The 13,851-nt window shown below is 50.0% G+C and overlaps 3 protein-coding genes across 3 annotated transcripts; 2 read left to right on the forward strand and 1 right to left on the reverse strand.

Annotated features, from left to right (window-relative positions):
• Window positions 1-841: 841 nt before the first annotated feature.
• On the reverse strand, window positions 842-5,286 carry F4807DRAFT_440938 (RNB-domain-containing protein). The gene is made up of 3 exons (XM_047999338.1): window positions 2,634-5,286; window positions 1,229-2,580; window positions 842-1,175 (listed from the first exon to the last, which is right to left on the reverse strand). The coding sequence occupies exons 1-3, from the start codon at window positions 5,280-5,282 to the stop codon at window positions 1,136-1,138; spliced, it is 4,041 nt and encodes a 1,346-aa protein (XP_047850432.1). The 5' UTR covers window positions 5,283-5,286; the 3' UTR covers window positions 842-1,135.
• A 2,813-nt stretch (window positions 5,287-8,099) lies between these two features.
• Window positions 8,100-10,089, forward strand: F4807DRAFT_246558 (GLE1-domain-containing protein). The gene is made up of 2 exons (XM_047994347.1): window positions 8,100-9,112; window positions 9,161-10,089. The coding sequence occupies exons 1-2, from the start codon at window positions 8,234-8,236 to the stop codon at window positions 9,935-9,937; spliced, it is 1,656 nt and encodes a 551-aa protein (XP_047850433.1). The 5' UTR covers window positions 8,100-8,233; the 3' UTR covers window positions 9,938-10,089.
• A 642-nt stretch (window positions 10,090-10,731) lies between these two features.
• F4807DRAFT_453704 (methyltransferase domain-containing protein) lies at window positions 10,732-13,270 on the forward strand (the record flags this gene model as incomplete). Its single annotated transcript, XM_048000497.1, has 3 exons — window positions 10,732-10,802; window positions 10,848-10,969; window positions 11,493-13,270. The coding sequence occupies 3 exons, from the start codon at window positions 10,732-10,734 to the stop codon at window positions 13,268-13,270; spliced, it is 1,971 nt and encodes a 656-aa protein (XP_047850434.1).
• Window positions 13,271-13,851: the final 581 nt, after the last annotated feature.

The following is a 13,851-nucleotide window of genomic DNA, read 5'->3' on the forward strand; positions in this document are numbered from 1 at the left end:
GTGGATTATTGTTATTGGGCCTCTATGATAAATCAAAGAGAAAAAGATTTTGACACCTGCGCTACGTGCGCAAAGTATAGTAGCTTCCAGGGACCTGGTAGACCGCCAAACCAGGGTTATAATTGGTGGAGACGGGGTTGAAATGACAGGAATGGTAAATGTCGTATCGCGCGTTTCTCAGCACCGCTAAATCCTCACTGAATCTCGACAACGGCTTGGCGGACGGAATGACGATAGACTGTAATTAGGGTAGGTAAGTAACAAGATAGAAGAGAGATTGGATCGTCGCACGGGTGTTCATTGAGTCCCTGGTTACATCGCAGATCTATGGTGCGCGATGCACATTGGCGCTAGATTAGCTCTTCATCTCTATTCACGTACTCCATTCTTTGGATCCGGTGCCAAACGTTGGACGAGGCAGCACGTGAGAGGGAAGTGGGAGGAAAGAGACGGACCGCGACGGGAGATGGGGGTTCGGAAAAGGAAAAAGCCACATAAAACAACGGCAGCTGTGGTAGGTTACACATCCGGGGATCTCATCTAACCGGATCTGTCTGACGCCCTGCGATTACTCCGTGCATGCATCATGCTCGCATAGCTCGAGGCCTGCTGCAGGTCTGTCCACTGGGATCGAAAACTACCTGCATACAACTCGGTCCCAAGAACTATGTACATAGTACCATGGATATATATATCTATCAAATTTCATGCCTTTACCGTGGAATGTATGGAATGTAAATCTTGCTGAATATATCCTCGGACGATCTACTCGCGTATGATTTACCTTGACTATGAAAATGTCACGATCGTCGTACCAGGTTATTCATCGGAACGAATGGTATAACTTAACACGATCTCATATATCTCTGTTGTTGATTGTGGCAGCTACCTAGTTCTATCTGCCTGTCCAATAAAACACTTTTTATCAACACGGTAAGAGATGCACTCCTTGGGGTTCCGGCCGAGAGCGGCCTGACAATCTACCCTATTTTCCGCTCCTCCTTACTTCATAAACTCTACATCCCGTGATTCAAACAGCGCGTAACAAACGTGCCGCCGCTCTATTGCCCCGCCTGCCCAAAGTCGTCAAGCAAAAAGCAAAAGCAAAAGCAAAAGGATATCGCCATTATGGCGCCTACAATGCGTAGGGGTTAAGCGAGCGGATCGTCAAGCAACTATATATCCCGTTAGTCATATGCGATCTACAACAGGGCTCGGGTTTACTTACGGTGGGCTCTTGCTAAGATCCGTCTTGAGGATCACCGGTACTCTAGTCATCTCCGTCACATCTTGGATGTAGTCGCCACCTTCTTCCCTCAGAGCAAATAGCTTGAGGTACTTCTCCTTATTCGTCAGACGGGTCTCTACAGCTTCCGCCATAGGCACCTTCGAGTCCGACCTGGTGCGGTGAAGGACACCCGGGTTAGATGAGGATCGAGTTGGCGATCCTGGCACGCTCTGAGTAGGGCGCTCGGCCAATGAGGCACCGGCCATAGCCTCCGTAATATCGGAAGCATTGTCGTCATCGTCTTCGAATAACGCATCAACGTCATCTGTTGATCTGGTACCTGTCTCGGTTTGCTTCCGTGTTGCTTCCTCTCGCTCCTTCTTGACCCTCTCGGCCTCCTCTGCCTGTCGGGCAGCTGCCATGGCATTCGAGATTCGTTGCGAACCCGCCTTAGGTCTCTCATCTTCCGGTACGTAGGCTGAACTGGGAACACCTTTCTCCCAGTAAAGCTCCAAGACCCTCTTCTCCTTCCTGAACTCAGCCTTCTTCAGCGGCAACTGGTCGCAGTGCACACGCTTCTCGAAGCCCCATTCGGGAATTAGAACGTCGAAGGCAGATTCGTAAACGCAGATAACAATGCCTTCGCTAATCAGGTCACCATTAACCTCCTGGCGTTTCTTGTCCATGATTCTACAGGACTCGATGTGAATGCTTTGTTCTTGAGCGTTCTGTGCCGACTCCTTCTTGGTGTTACAAGATTCAATCGTCTTCACCAGATTCTCGATATCGTCGTTATATTCAACCTTGCCCTCCGAAATGACAGCCTCCAGTTGGCGGTGAACAATGATGTCAGCGTATCGCCTCGTGGGGGCTGTGAAGTGGGTGTAAAGAGGTAGGTTCAGAGCATAATGGGGCCAAAGTAGCTTGTTAGTCTTGCCAGTTATATAGTATTTGGCGTGTTGCATCGTTTTCAGTAGTAGGGTCTCCATGCCCTTGCGGATGTCGGGATCGTCAACCTTGAAGAGGCTGTTCTGGAGCGTACCGCTGCTGGTGGTATCGATGTCGTATCCAAGCGCCCGCATACGCTCAGCGAAGGTCTGCAGCCTACGAGCGTTTGGTGGTGATTCGCGCCTAAGCAACGCTTTTTCGGGGAGGCCCTGTGCGAGCTTGTGAGCGACAGATGAGTTAACTTTGTGCAAAAGCTCTTCAACTAGTTCAGTGCCAGCTGTCGCATCGAAGATGTTGTGCTGGATAGGGATGTTCTCGTCATCCAACTGATGGAGCAATCGAAGAGGAGCCATTGGCTCACCCTCGGAGCCCAAGCGTGCCTCTCGGAATTTCTGTGCGACGGCCTTGAGATGATTGTTAGAAGCATTCTTTTTAATGGAATTAGAGAATGACTTACATTAAGAATTTGGACATCCTTAACCTGGACAACAGGGTGGCTGAAGCCGGCTTGATTAGATAAAGCATCGTCAAGTTCCTTTAGAGTCAGTGTAGCGTTGCTCTTGATAATACTCTTGCCGATCCAAGTGTCGCCCTCCGCAACCACGCCAGTGTGCGCGTTAACACGGAAAACAACACTAATAGTGAGTCGGTCTTCATTTGGAAGGAGAGTGCCGAGCTCCGACGCAATTCGGGGAGGAAGTAAAGCACATGTTCGGTTCACAAGATGAACGGCAGTACCGCGCTTCTTCGCTTCCCGATCAACGAGCGAGTTAGGCTTGACGAAATGAGTGACATCAGCTACATGGATACCGATCTCGATCTTTCCATCAGACTCGGTCTTGACATGAACTGCATTGCCGAGTTCCCCGGTGCCGGCAAGGTCGAGGGTGAATGTCTTCTCCTCACGGAAGTCTCGGCGAGCACTGATAGAAGCCTCGTCCTCCTTAGCGAGAGACCAATCCTGAAGACCAACGCTTCGCAGGACGGCTTCCGAAAACTCGTCGGATGAGAAATTGTTATCACGTAGAAGAGCATCGGTCTCAACCTTCAAATCACCCATCTTGCCGAGTTGCTCGACAAGGGTACCGAAGGGGTGCAGAGACGTAATAGGCCAGCGCTTTATACAAGCAACAAATATACGATCAGCATATTCTTGATGTTTCTCCACGAAGTCACGTGGTGCCTGTTCGGTGGGAATGGCAATGAGAGGGACACGCTTATCGGTAGGTTTGAACCAGACGATCTTGGGTTTATCCTGCTGGCGGCTGTCGTGAGATCGGCCACCATCGCGAGCAGCCCGCTCCGCTTCCTGCTTCTCCTTGGTAGCCTGGCTGCTGGGGCGCAATAAGCCAAGCGTACCCGAAAACATCTGGCCAGCAACACGTTCAATGACAGCCACGATGTGGCCGGCATAAAGAGGCTTCGATTCATCGTTAATCTCCTCTTCTTCAACGAGAAGGAGGCTCTGTCCCTCCACTTCCACGTCATCATTCTTTTTCTGTGTAGGCCTCTGTCGGAGACTACCACGTCTACGGATTCCTCCTTCGCCGTTGGTTGCCTCTTCCCCGTTGCCGTTGTGAGATTGAGCATTGCCATTGGTAGATCCGGATCGTGTGTCAGTGATGTCCTTCCTCTTCTTTTTCTCTTCCTTCTCGCGCTTTTGCGACCATACCTCATCTACATCAAGGAGCTCAACCGCGACGAGATCGCCCTCCAACGCTCGGTTGCGATCTTTGCTACCGCAAATGAAGATATCTGCATCTAGAAGGCCATCTGAAGTAGCCACGTACGCATCGCTACGATTCTTTTTATTTACTCGGAGAATACCAGATACGAGCTGCCCGTCACCAAGCAGCGCGGGCAAGGTAGCTTGGGGAAGATAGGGCGTGAAAAGTGTCTTTCTCTGCTGCTGCTGAGACTGTTGGCCACTGAGCTGCGGCGCATGCTGGCTCCCTTGAAGACCAACAAGATGCTGGCCGTTCATCTGAGCAGCTTGAAGAGCTTGGAGCTGATTCAACTGCATAGGATTTAGCTGTTGGCCAGGGTACATCTGCATTATTGGCATCTGGCCATTAAATTGCATAAGTTGAGCCTGGTTAGGATACTGGAAGGCTCCAATGTTCGAGATAGACTGCTGGCTCACCGAGCCGCGGTTGCGATGGCCAGGCTGGAAACCCTGCTGGCCTTGACCAGCCTGCTCCTGACCTTGGTTTTGACCCTGCTGGTTACGCCAATTGCCTTCGAAATTGCGGGAAGAAGTTCGAGCATGGCCGCCTGCGGCGCTGCCACGGCGACCAAAATCACCGGACTCGTTGGTGTTGAGATGCATTGCTCCACCGCGAGCACCCCCTCTGCCGATTGCCATGCTCTGGCTTCGTCCGTGTGCGCCGCGTCCGCCACGAACGGATGTGCCCTGTGCTATAGGGGTATCCGCGGAGACGGATTTGGGTTCCTCAGCAGGGGAGCTCTCGGAGGGTCCCGCAGCCGGGAACTGGAAACCCGAAGTTGTCCTTTTCTGCTGAGCAATCTCAGCTGCCTTCTTGGCATCAGCCAGGGCTAAAGAATGTCTTCTCTGGTGACCGGAGCCGCCGCCTCGCCCTCCCCGAGGGGCGTTCTCCCGATTCTGCTGACCAGACGAGTTATCAAATTGCCCAAAGGCGGACCCGGAAGCTCCAGTTGAAGGAGCCGGGGGTGGTCCCATTCCCATGTTAGGGAGGGCCGATTGGTTACGGCGGTGTGACATGGGCTGACTCGGCGGTCCCATGGGAACATTCTGTTGCTGTGGAAGCTGGTTGGGAAATTGGAAAGCCGTCTGCGGCGACATATTGGCCATAGTGGGCTGTAGGGGGTTGAAAGAACCGCCCGGACCCAACTGACCCGGCGGCATCATTCCCATATTCATGTACTGGTGTGTGGCTTGAATTTGCTGTTGCTGCTGCTGCAACAACTCGATCTGCTGCTGAATAGCAAGTTGCTCCACTAAAGACAAAGCAAAGGCGGTTAGCTTCGAGAGCGACAAAAAACAATAAATCCGGTAACAGATGACAGCAATAAAGGGAGCTTGGTGATAAGGACATTCCAACTTACTTCCAGGGGTTGCGAACATGCTCATCAGCGGGGTAAGTTCAGACGGACTCCTACGATGGGCGATGTGAAGGCGACGGCCAGTAGGTCCGGGAACGCCCCCCGTTTGAGGAGCAGGTGGTTGTTGCTCCATATCGGGCTACGGTTTAGCAGGTAAGTTGCACGTCGTGTGCGAACAAAGCCAAAGATGGTTGGCACGATGACACAATGATGGGATGACGGGATAATTGGATGGACCCTTTAGGCGATAGCCAGTGTTGTTGGTTGTGGATCGAAGCTTTGAGATGCTTTCGAATGCTGGTGATGCTTGTGGTGCTTGTGGGTTGATAAAAACTTGGTAGTTGGATTTTTTTGGTATGGTGATTGCGTGGACTTTTGCGACTAACAAAAGGAGGGTAAATGAGAGGATTGAACGAGGCTGCGATGCTTGCTGTGTATGTGTGAATCCCAAGAGAAGGAATGTGTGAAAAGTGCTGAGAGAGGGTGAATAATGTGATGGGAAGTGGGAAAGATAAGGGAGAGGAGAGACAGGACGAAGAGGGTTGTGGTGATGGAGATGGAAGTTTGGGAAGCTTTTGGAGGCACTGGGCTTTCTTGGGAAGATCACTGCTTGGATAACGGGTACGGGGAAGAGGATTGTGAGGTCAGGACCTTCAAAGCACGGTGCACACCCAGACACCCAAAGGTACATCCCAAAGCGAGGACGGGCAATATGGGGCAAAGGGCTTGGCGGGGCCTATGTGGGTCAGGCTTTCGACTAGGCTGGGGTCGGCCTGATTGGTCGGAAACTTCATGATGTGGTAAGAGGTACGAAGACGGTAGGCACGCCCCCCTGTCATCTTTCTAGGGTCGGTGCTAGACTGCTAGCAACTTTAGCAGGCTTAGCAGGTTTAGTACGTTAGGTGGCACTAGCACAATTGAAGGTTGTAACCCCAAGCTGCCTGTGCTCGAGCTCTGAGCTATGTTCCTTACGACGCAATGTTTTACGGTTGCCGGGCTGCAAATATGGCTGGACCTCTAGTGCTAAGGTGGCTACGTATACATATAGGTACCTCACTATACATTTCTATATACGATTATACATCTGTAAGATCTCTGACGAATGTCAGAATACGGGTACCAGACTTTTGTATGGTACATAGGCATGTACTTTTCTATTTAGGTATAGATGCGCAAAATCGTATGGATTACATAAAACAAGTTGAGTCGATAGGTGGCCTTTTTAAGTTTCCAATCAGCTTTTTGAGTGCATCAAGTGGTTCAAATGTTTATGGAAGACACATGTGCAGTACCTACCTGCCGGTACTAGGTATGTACGTATTTCAGCTGGGGAAACAGCCAAATTTCAGTGGCAGTTACCTTAGTTTCAATGCATGGGGCTATAAAGAGGGCAACAACAAACGAGTTTGTTCGAAACGAATTGCCATAAATAAAGGTACTTACCTACCTAGTACGCTGTCGTATCGGGGGCGGCAGTGTCCTTGCCGGGAGCCAGGAGCCTTCCTTCAACCACGAATTAAGTAACTAATGATTATCGGATTCCCTTGAGGAAGTTGATACCATTCCACTTATTCCGATTGCATTCACCCTTCGGAGTGGATGTACGACACCAATAGGTAGTAAGCCAAAGGAGAGAAGTTAGGGTTCGCGGAGGGGCCATGGCAAGCTTTGCACGTTTAACTATTTCAACAATTATTTCGTATTGGTATATCGTCGATTTTATTTTTGATCTGGTGATATCAGAAATATCAGTACATATTTCCAAGGTTAGGTCTTTATAAGTTGGTTTTCGTCGAACTGATAACAGGGACATCCCGAACACAAGCCAACTTAAATTAATTGGATGCATATTGCCATGAATCTAAAGAGTAGACAACCTCCACTTATTAGTATACTAAGATGCTCACAAGCACAAGTCTGACGACGGGATGACATTGGAACTCCACAGGATCTCATAGTTATCCGTCTACTGCCAGCTAGGATGACCTGTCTACCTAAGCATATGTAGGCACTAAATATGACGCCGTAAAAGCCGAACGGATGGAATCTATTGTTGGGAGGCTAATGTGGATACCAGAGTTAGCTACCGCAGTGCATAAAATATCTGGGCAGCTGCTGGGCAGACAAGAAGGGAAGATCCAACAAGAGATAATCGTTTCTCCATGGTTATGGCCGCCAAACATGGATAGATTCTGGTATGTTAGAAATATGAACAAACATCAAGCTATCACAAGCAGTAGAGACAGCCAAGTAGCATTGTATGAACACATTAACAAAAAACTATAGCAAACAAGTGCTGATAAGTTTCTTATGGTTTATACGTTTATGTGTTTATAAATAATTAACGTGAATATTTTAACAGATATTTCCTTGATATATTGGGGATCATTCGATATCTTTAAAGAATTTGTCGTCTCAAGTTGTGAAGCAACCTATCCTCTATCTAACAACTTTGGAACTTTGATTCCACCAATTTGTGACAAGGCACACTAGCCACTACGAGGTACCTGCGTAACCTTTCAGGAACCTAAACGCCACACTCCCTACTCCGCCGCATTGGTAAAAACCCACTAAAAATAACATTGAAAGCTATCTCGGCCAATCCTTTTTTCCAGATGCATTGTCCCGGCAGGTGCCAGTGCAGTGCAGGTCCCTTTTCCCAGCTTCCTATCGATAACTTGAATTGATTTGATTCATTATCCATTCACGCACCACGCCCTTGATCACTACTCTCGACTTCGCCCTTAACGTTCACCTAGTACCTTTCAAGGTCTTCCGTTATCGCCTCCACAAGAGATACACTCATTTACCTTCACTTACCTACTACAAAACGAATCTCGCAAATTAAGCGATATTCGAAGTAGCGCTGCTCGCTGCTCAATCTTCACGCAACACACTCGTTATTTTTCACACCACAACCCGTACGATATACACGGTTCACAATGCAGTAGTCGTATAAATCTACTGGATACAATGGCTGGTTCTTCTCCCACACCTCGGAGATCGCGTCAATGGTCAAGTCCTGACCGCCGCAGTATATCGAGCCTTCTCACCGAAAGTCGCAATTCACCCCTGAGCCACCAAGATGCTCTTGCTGCGGCACAAGCTGAACACGACCGCGTCCGCGAGGCTGCTATCAGGGTATACCAAGATTATGAGTTACAACAGGAACGGCGAAGATTGTTAGAGCAGCAAGAACGGGTAGTGCAGCAGCAAAAGCAGGAAGAGGAACGGATTCGGACCGAAGAACGACTAAGAGCCGAAGAAGAGCGGCTGAGGGAGCTGAAGCTAAAGACAGTCCCGAAACTTCCACCCGAACCTCCGGCTCCCATTGCAGAAGTTAACGGGTCTATCACTTCCCCAAAACCAACCCAGCCTACTTCAGCTGGAACAACATTAGAAGCGACAACAGTTTCTCCAAAGGCAAACCTATTTGGCCTTCCGCAGCCATCTTTGACCAACGGGTTGAATGGACATACCAATGGCTCGAGCAACGCGAAGCCCGTGCAACCAACAATACAATCACTCTTATCGCAGCCGTTGAGCCAACCGAAAGTCACACCCCAAGCACAAGCACAACCTTCAACTACTCCGTCGCCATTCTCACAGCCGATTAAGACCGCACCTACTCAACAAAATGGATTCCCTACCTCAGCCTCCGCCAAGCCCTCTACGGGTATTACTATGGATCGGTACATTGAAATACATCAGAACTTGAAGAAATTACGAGAATCACTGTCGCAACAGGCGAAGTCAAATCCTGCTCTGAAGCAACGGATGGGAGATATGCGGCGGGAATTGAGGAAGAACATGGGCCAACTAGTTGGTACGAAGGGTGGAAACAGAAAACAGGTTTGTCTCCCTTATGACTTCTCAGATTTTTAGCTAACTTTGGAATAGAACGAAGCTATTCAGGCTCTTCTAGACGAAGCAATCAGCGGTGCTGTGCCAAGCCAACTAGTCGACCCGTCCGATTACATTACAGACAAGAGAGAACCAGTGCAAGGCGCCTTGCACAACGAACCACAGCTCCCTTCCTTATTCCTCTACTTACTCAACCACTTCGCCAAGGCCGTCATCAACCAATTCATCAACGAATGCGGTGCACAGCCCAAGACGGCCGATCCTATCGGAGTCACAGTAGCAATCATCTTCTCGAAGGATGTCTACTTGTGGCGTGGAAAGACGTTGATCGATATACTGATGGCAAAGTTCCGAGTGGTCTGCCCTGTCTTATTCGGTTATTATGGGAACGAAAAGACGGGACAAGGTCGCCTCCGCCTGGGTTGGAAGAACTCTCCCGCTGGCTTTATTCCCGAGCAACAGCACAGCGATCGGATGAAAGGTCTGGGGGCTGGTTATGCCTCAATTGCGTTGAGAAACTTCGGGAAGACGAAGAGCACGAATCCGTGGCCTCCTACGAATTATTGGACTGCTATGGCGAAGATAGTAAACACGCCACCGGCCGACATCTCAGAGACGCAATTCGTGGTTCTAAGAGCCATGATCGAGGCTAGCGAGGAGAAGTTTATTCACTTCTACGGGAATGCAGGTATAGCTGCATTGAGGAAAGCTTTAGTCGAGTTCCCTAACAAAGCGGTGAACAAGACGCCAGGTGCTTCAGGATTACAAGTGCTCGCACAAATCTTGAAGAGGGATATTGGACTAGAGCTCTAAGCTTCTAGCCCTAGCACTAGGATATGGACGGTCTGGATCTGGGTATAGAAGGCATTCGCCTGACTTTTCTACGGCGTTGGGTGGAAACTAATGCGTAAAGTGATTTGGCATTAGACGGAGTCTAGAACGGTTCAGATAGGTACTGCGTCTTCTGGCGTCTTTGAATATACCCTAGCCAAGGTGGTCAAGAAGCACGATATCGCTTTACTACCGACGCTATACTGGATCTGTACAAAAAAATTGCAGTTGACCTTCGCCAGTGAACCTTTTGCCTTGCTGGTAGTGCCTCCGTGCCAAAAACTCCTCATAATATCAAAAGTAGTACCAATAATATAATCAAAACCATGATGAGCAACGCGATACAGCAGCCGCTATACCGGTCCTCGTTCTTCCGCATCACGTATCCCAGCTTCTGCATGCCGGTCTGCAAGCGCCCGCCGACGCGGTCCGCCAGCGTGTCCACGTGTTCCAGCATCTCGACCTGCTCCTCGAGCTCGCGCCCCATGTCGTCGGCCTGGCGCCGCAGATTCCCCACCGTCACGAACACCCCGTCCAGCTGCTCGTCCTGGTCCCGCATCATCTGCACCTGCTGGCGGTGCTCGAACTCGGCGTAATTATCGTCGTCGCCGCCATCGCCCGCCGTCGCCCCGTCGTCGATCGCGAACGCGCTAGGCGGCGGTAAGTCGCCTTCCGCAGCTGCCTTCGCCGCGCGCGCCGCCGCGGACCCCTTTCCCCCTCCTCCCGCCCCTCCGCCTGGTAACGTGTGGGCGGCGGTTTTGCTAAGCTCCTCGCGCATGTCCTCGACCTCGCCCCCGACTTCTTGTACTAATCGCTTGCGCCGCGTCACCTCGTGGGCGGAGAGGCCGTAGAGCGCCGGGTCGGACTCCGCGGCCTGCACGGACTCGACCAGGTCCGCGAGGTCCTCGGCCAGCGCCTCGAGCGCGTGCTCGAGGTCGCCGCGCGCGGACGCGAGCTCCGGCGACGAGGAGCTGTGGGTTAGGCTGCGGATCCGCAGGTACGAGGCGAAGAGCGGTCGCACCGTTTGCATTTGAGCGAGGACATCTCTGGATTAGGGCGGAAGCTTGTGTTAGTTGTGTTTAGTTGAAAGGGGGGTGGTGATGGGGAAGGCAGCTTGCGTACTGTTGGACTTGGAGGAAGGGGTCCTCTTCGTTGGTTGAGGACATCATCCTGGAGGCTTCAAGATGCGCCTATGCGTCTATGGCTACATCTGCACTTCGTGAAGAGTTTGGATTGGAATGGTTTTATGTAAGTCGATGTTATTATGAGGTTTACGAGCAAACGCGCGGCTTAGGCGAATGACGTGGTTGTACATTTTTGGTTCGACGGGAGAATTTCGGCAGCGGCCGAACAACTACCGTCCGAGCTTTGGGAAATAGCCCCCCTGGATTAAGAAAAAAATATCTAGAAAGACCTACCAAGGCATAAAATATTATGTTTACTAAAGTACTTAGATCTTCATTTTCTCGAGGACATGTTTCGTTGAGATTTAAACTTACTTTCATTCTTCATAAACGTTCATTCATAAAATTGCCAGGTACCAATATGGGGCCGATCAAGCCTTTGCCATACCCAGATTGTTGGGATAGTACGGAAGCATATGTCGAACAGCTCCTGAAGTTTGCAACAACGTCACACACTTTTCAGGTATTGTGTGGAGGCGTACATATCTTAGATTTCTTCACAAATGAGCCTGGGCTTTTTCAGGGAATCATACCAAAAGATTGGCAACCTTATATCCTACAATGCGAACCTATGAGGTTTCTGGATCTTCTCATGAGAGATGACTTGGACAAAATCCAAGACCCTCAGCCACCCGAAAGTTTGCTGAAATATATTAAAGATATACGGAGGTTTTCGTTGGCACGCGAGTTTTCCTCGAAGGAGAAGCTTCCTAAGCTGACGCGCCTGGTGTCGGTCGGGATGAAACCGAAGAAAGTGCACGAAGTGAGCAACTTCGCAAAGTACGTGGACACACTTGCCAGTAATATTTCCACCGAATATCAAAGAGAGGTTACGCATTTCGTTGATTTCGGAAGCGGCCAGAATTATCTAGGAAGAGCGTTAGCGAGCTCTCCTTATAACAAGCAGATTGTAGCAGTGGAAGGTCGAGAGCACAATATAGTGGGCGCAAAGGAGCTTGATATGCGCGCAGGAATCTCCGAGAAGCGAAGAGTTATCCGGAACAAGAAACTGTGGATGCAGAAGCTCAATGGTACAACCCCCGAAGACCAATTAGAATTACAAGGGGCTTCTGATCCCGCCAAAGATCTAGGCGGGTACGTACCTGATTTTAGACCTCGAAGTGAGGTTGGAACGATATACGTGCCCGAAGAGGGAAAAGGCTTCATAAGATACATTGAAGGGAGACTAGAATCAGGAGATCTGACAGATGTTATCAACCAACTTGAACGGGAGCCCCTTGCCGTGGAGAAAGGACGGGGCGATCCTAGCCTGATGGCTATTTCTATTCATTCCTGTGGCAACCTGTCACACCATGGTATACGGTCTTTAATTCTCAACCCGAGAGTCCAAGCTATTGCTATCGTCGGCTGCTGCTACAACCTGATGACGGAAAAGCTAGGGCCTCCTACATACAAAACTCCATATATGAGGCCAAGTCTTCAGGCTCTTAACGGCCGGGTGGTAAGGGAATCTGAGAGACGTGACCCACATGGGTTCCCGATGAGTGATCGCCTCTGCAACTACAACGGTGTTGGACTTCGGCTTAATATTACGGCTCGGATGATGGCATGTCAGGCACCGCAAAATTGGACCGAAGCTGAGAGTGATGCCTTCTTCACAAGACACTTCTATCGCGCCGTTCTACAAAAAATGTTTCTTGATAGAGGTGTCATCACCAAGGTTTATCACAACGACGAACTCGCGGATGATGGCAATCCGCCGCAGAGCCCGTTCAACATGAGTACCAACCCGGTCATTATCGGCTCTCTCCGGAAGTCATGTTATAAGACATTCGGGTCATACGTGAGAGGGGCGATTAATAAGCTGACTACAAATTCGGAGTATCACGAATACTGCGACATAATTAGTGAGAAAATGATTGACGTCACGGATGAGGAAATTGCGAGATATGAGGAGTCGTACGGTCCGCGCAAGCGGGAACTCAGTGCCATCTGGAGCCTCATGGCTTTTAGTGCTATGGTTACCGAATCCCTAATAGTGACCGACAGGTGGCTGTTTCTCCGGCAACATCCAAACCTAGTACAAGATAGCTGGGTAGAGACAGTATTCGATTATCGCGAAAGTCCTCGGAACCTGGTTGTGGTTGGAGTCAAACGCCCAATCTCTTGAGTCGATTAGGCACTGATGCTGTGACGTCTGCCTTCACCGAGTCGTGACAACGCAGCACAAGACGAGAACAATCCGAATGGATTCAACTGTCGTCAGAATCCGGGGTCTTGCAGATCCCGCGTCAACTGAACCAGTTGCCTCTTGTCAGCCCCGCAAAGGTTTGTTTTCTGGGTAGTTCAGAGGTCGCCTTCCGCGGTAGCCTGGCGATCTGGGACGATAATTGGGCGTTCATTACGGAATAGAGCCTATGTCATGCATGAACCTGCATAGTGGGCCGCGGCAAAATTGTCTATCTTCAGTTTTGCATCGATCAGTCAAACCTGTCCAAGAAGGTAGAAGTTTGTCTTAATACGAAGCAACATTGAACGAATGCATCCTACCGAGAAGTCCTAATCGATTTCCCGCCGTCCTTCACACGAAGGAGGATCTAGGTAGCCCCGACTCAACTAAAGCTTCCAACAGCTAACCGAACACATGCTTACTATTGGAGACCCTAGCTCTCGATGACGGCCTAATGCTACACATAACCCCACGCTTACCTGAAGATGTTGAGATGCAATTAATTATACCGAACGCTACAT

Source organism: Annulohypoxylon truncatum (genome assembly GCF_022578515.1).
Source record: "Annulohypoxylon truncatum strain CBS 140777 unplaced genomic scaffold F4807scaffold_38, whole genome shotgun sequence".
Lineage (NCBI taxonomy): Eukaryota > Fungi > Ascomycota > Sordariomycetes > Xylariales > Hypoxylaceae > Annulohypoxylon > Annulohypoxylon truncatum.

What these genes read in the sequence shown, in the direction of transcription:
- F4807DRAFT_440938 (XM_047999338.1), bottom strand. Translation starts at nt 5,282, where the DNA reads ATGTTCGCAACCCCTGGAAGTAAGTTGGAATGTCCTTATCACCAAGCT. An exon ending in AGGATGTCCAAATTCTTAAT is followed by an intron (nt 2,581 to 2,633) that starts GTAAGTCATTCT and finishes AATCATCTCAAG; the next exon opens with GCCGTCGCACAGAAATTCCG. An exon ending in GATCTTAGCAAGAGCCCACC is followed by an intron (nt 1,176 to 1,228) that starts GTAAGTAAACCC and finishes CGGGATATATAG; the next exon opens with TTGCTTGACGATCCGCTCGC.
- F4807DRAFT_246558 (XM_047994347.1), top strand. Translation starts at nt 8,234, where the DNA reads ATGGCTGGTTCTTCTCCCACACCTCGGAGATCGCGTCAATGGTCAAGT. An exon ending in AGGGTGGAAACAGAAAACAG is followed by an intron (nt 9,113 to 9,160) that starts GTTTGTCTCCCT and finishes ACTTTGGAATAG; the next exon opens with AACGAAGCTATTCAGGCTCT.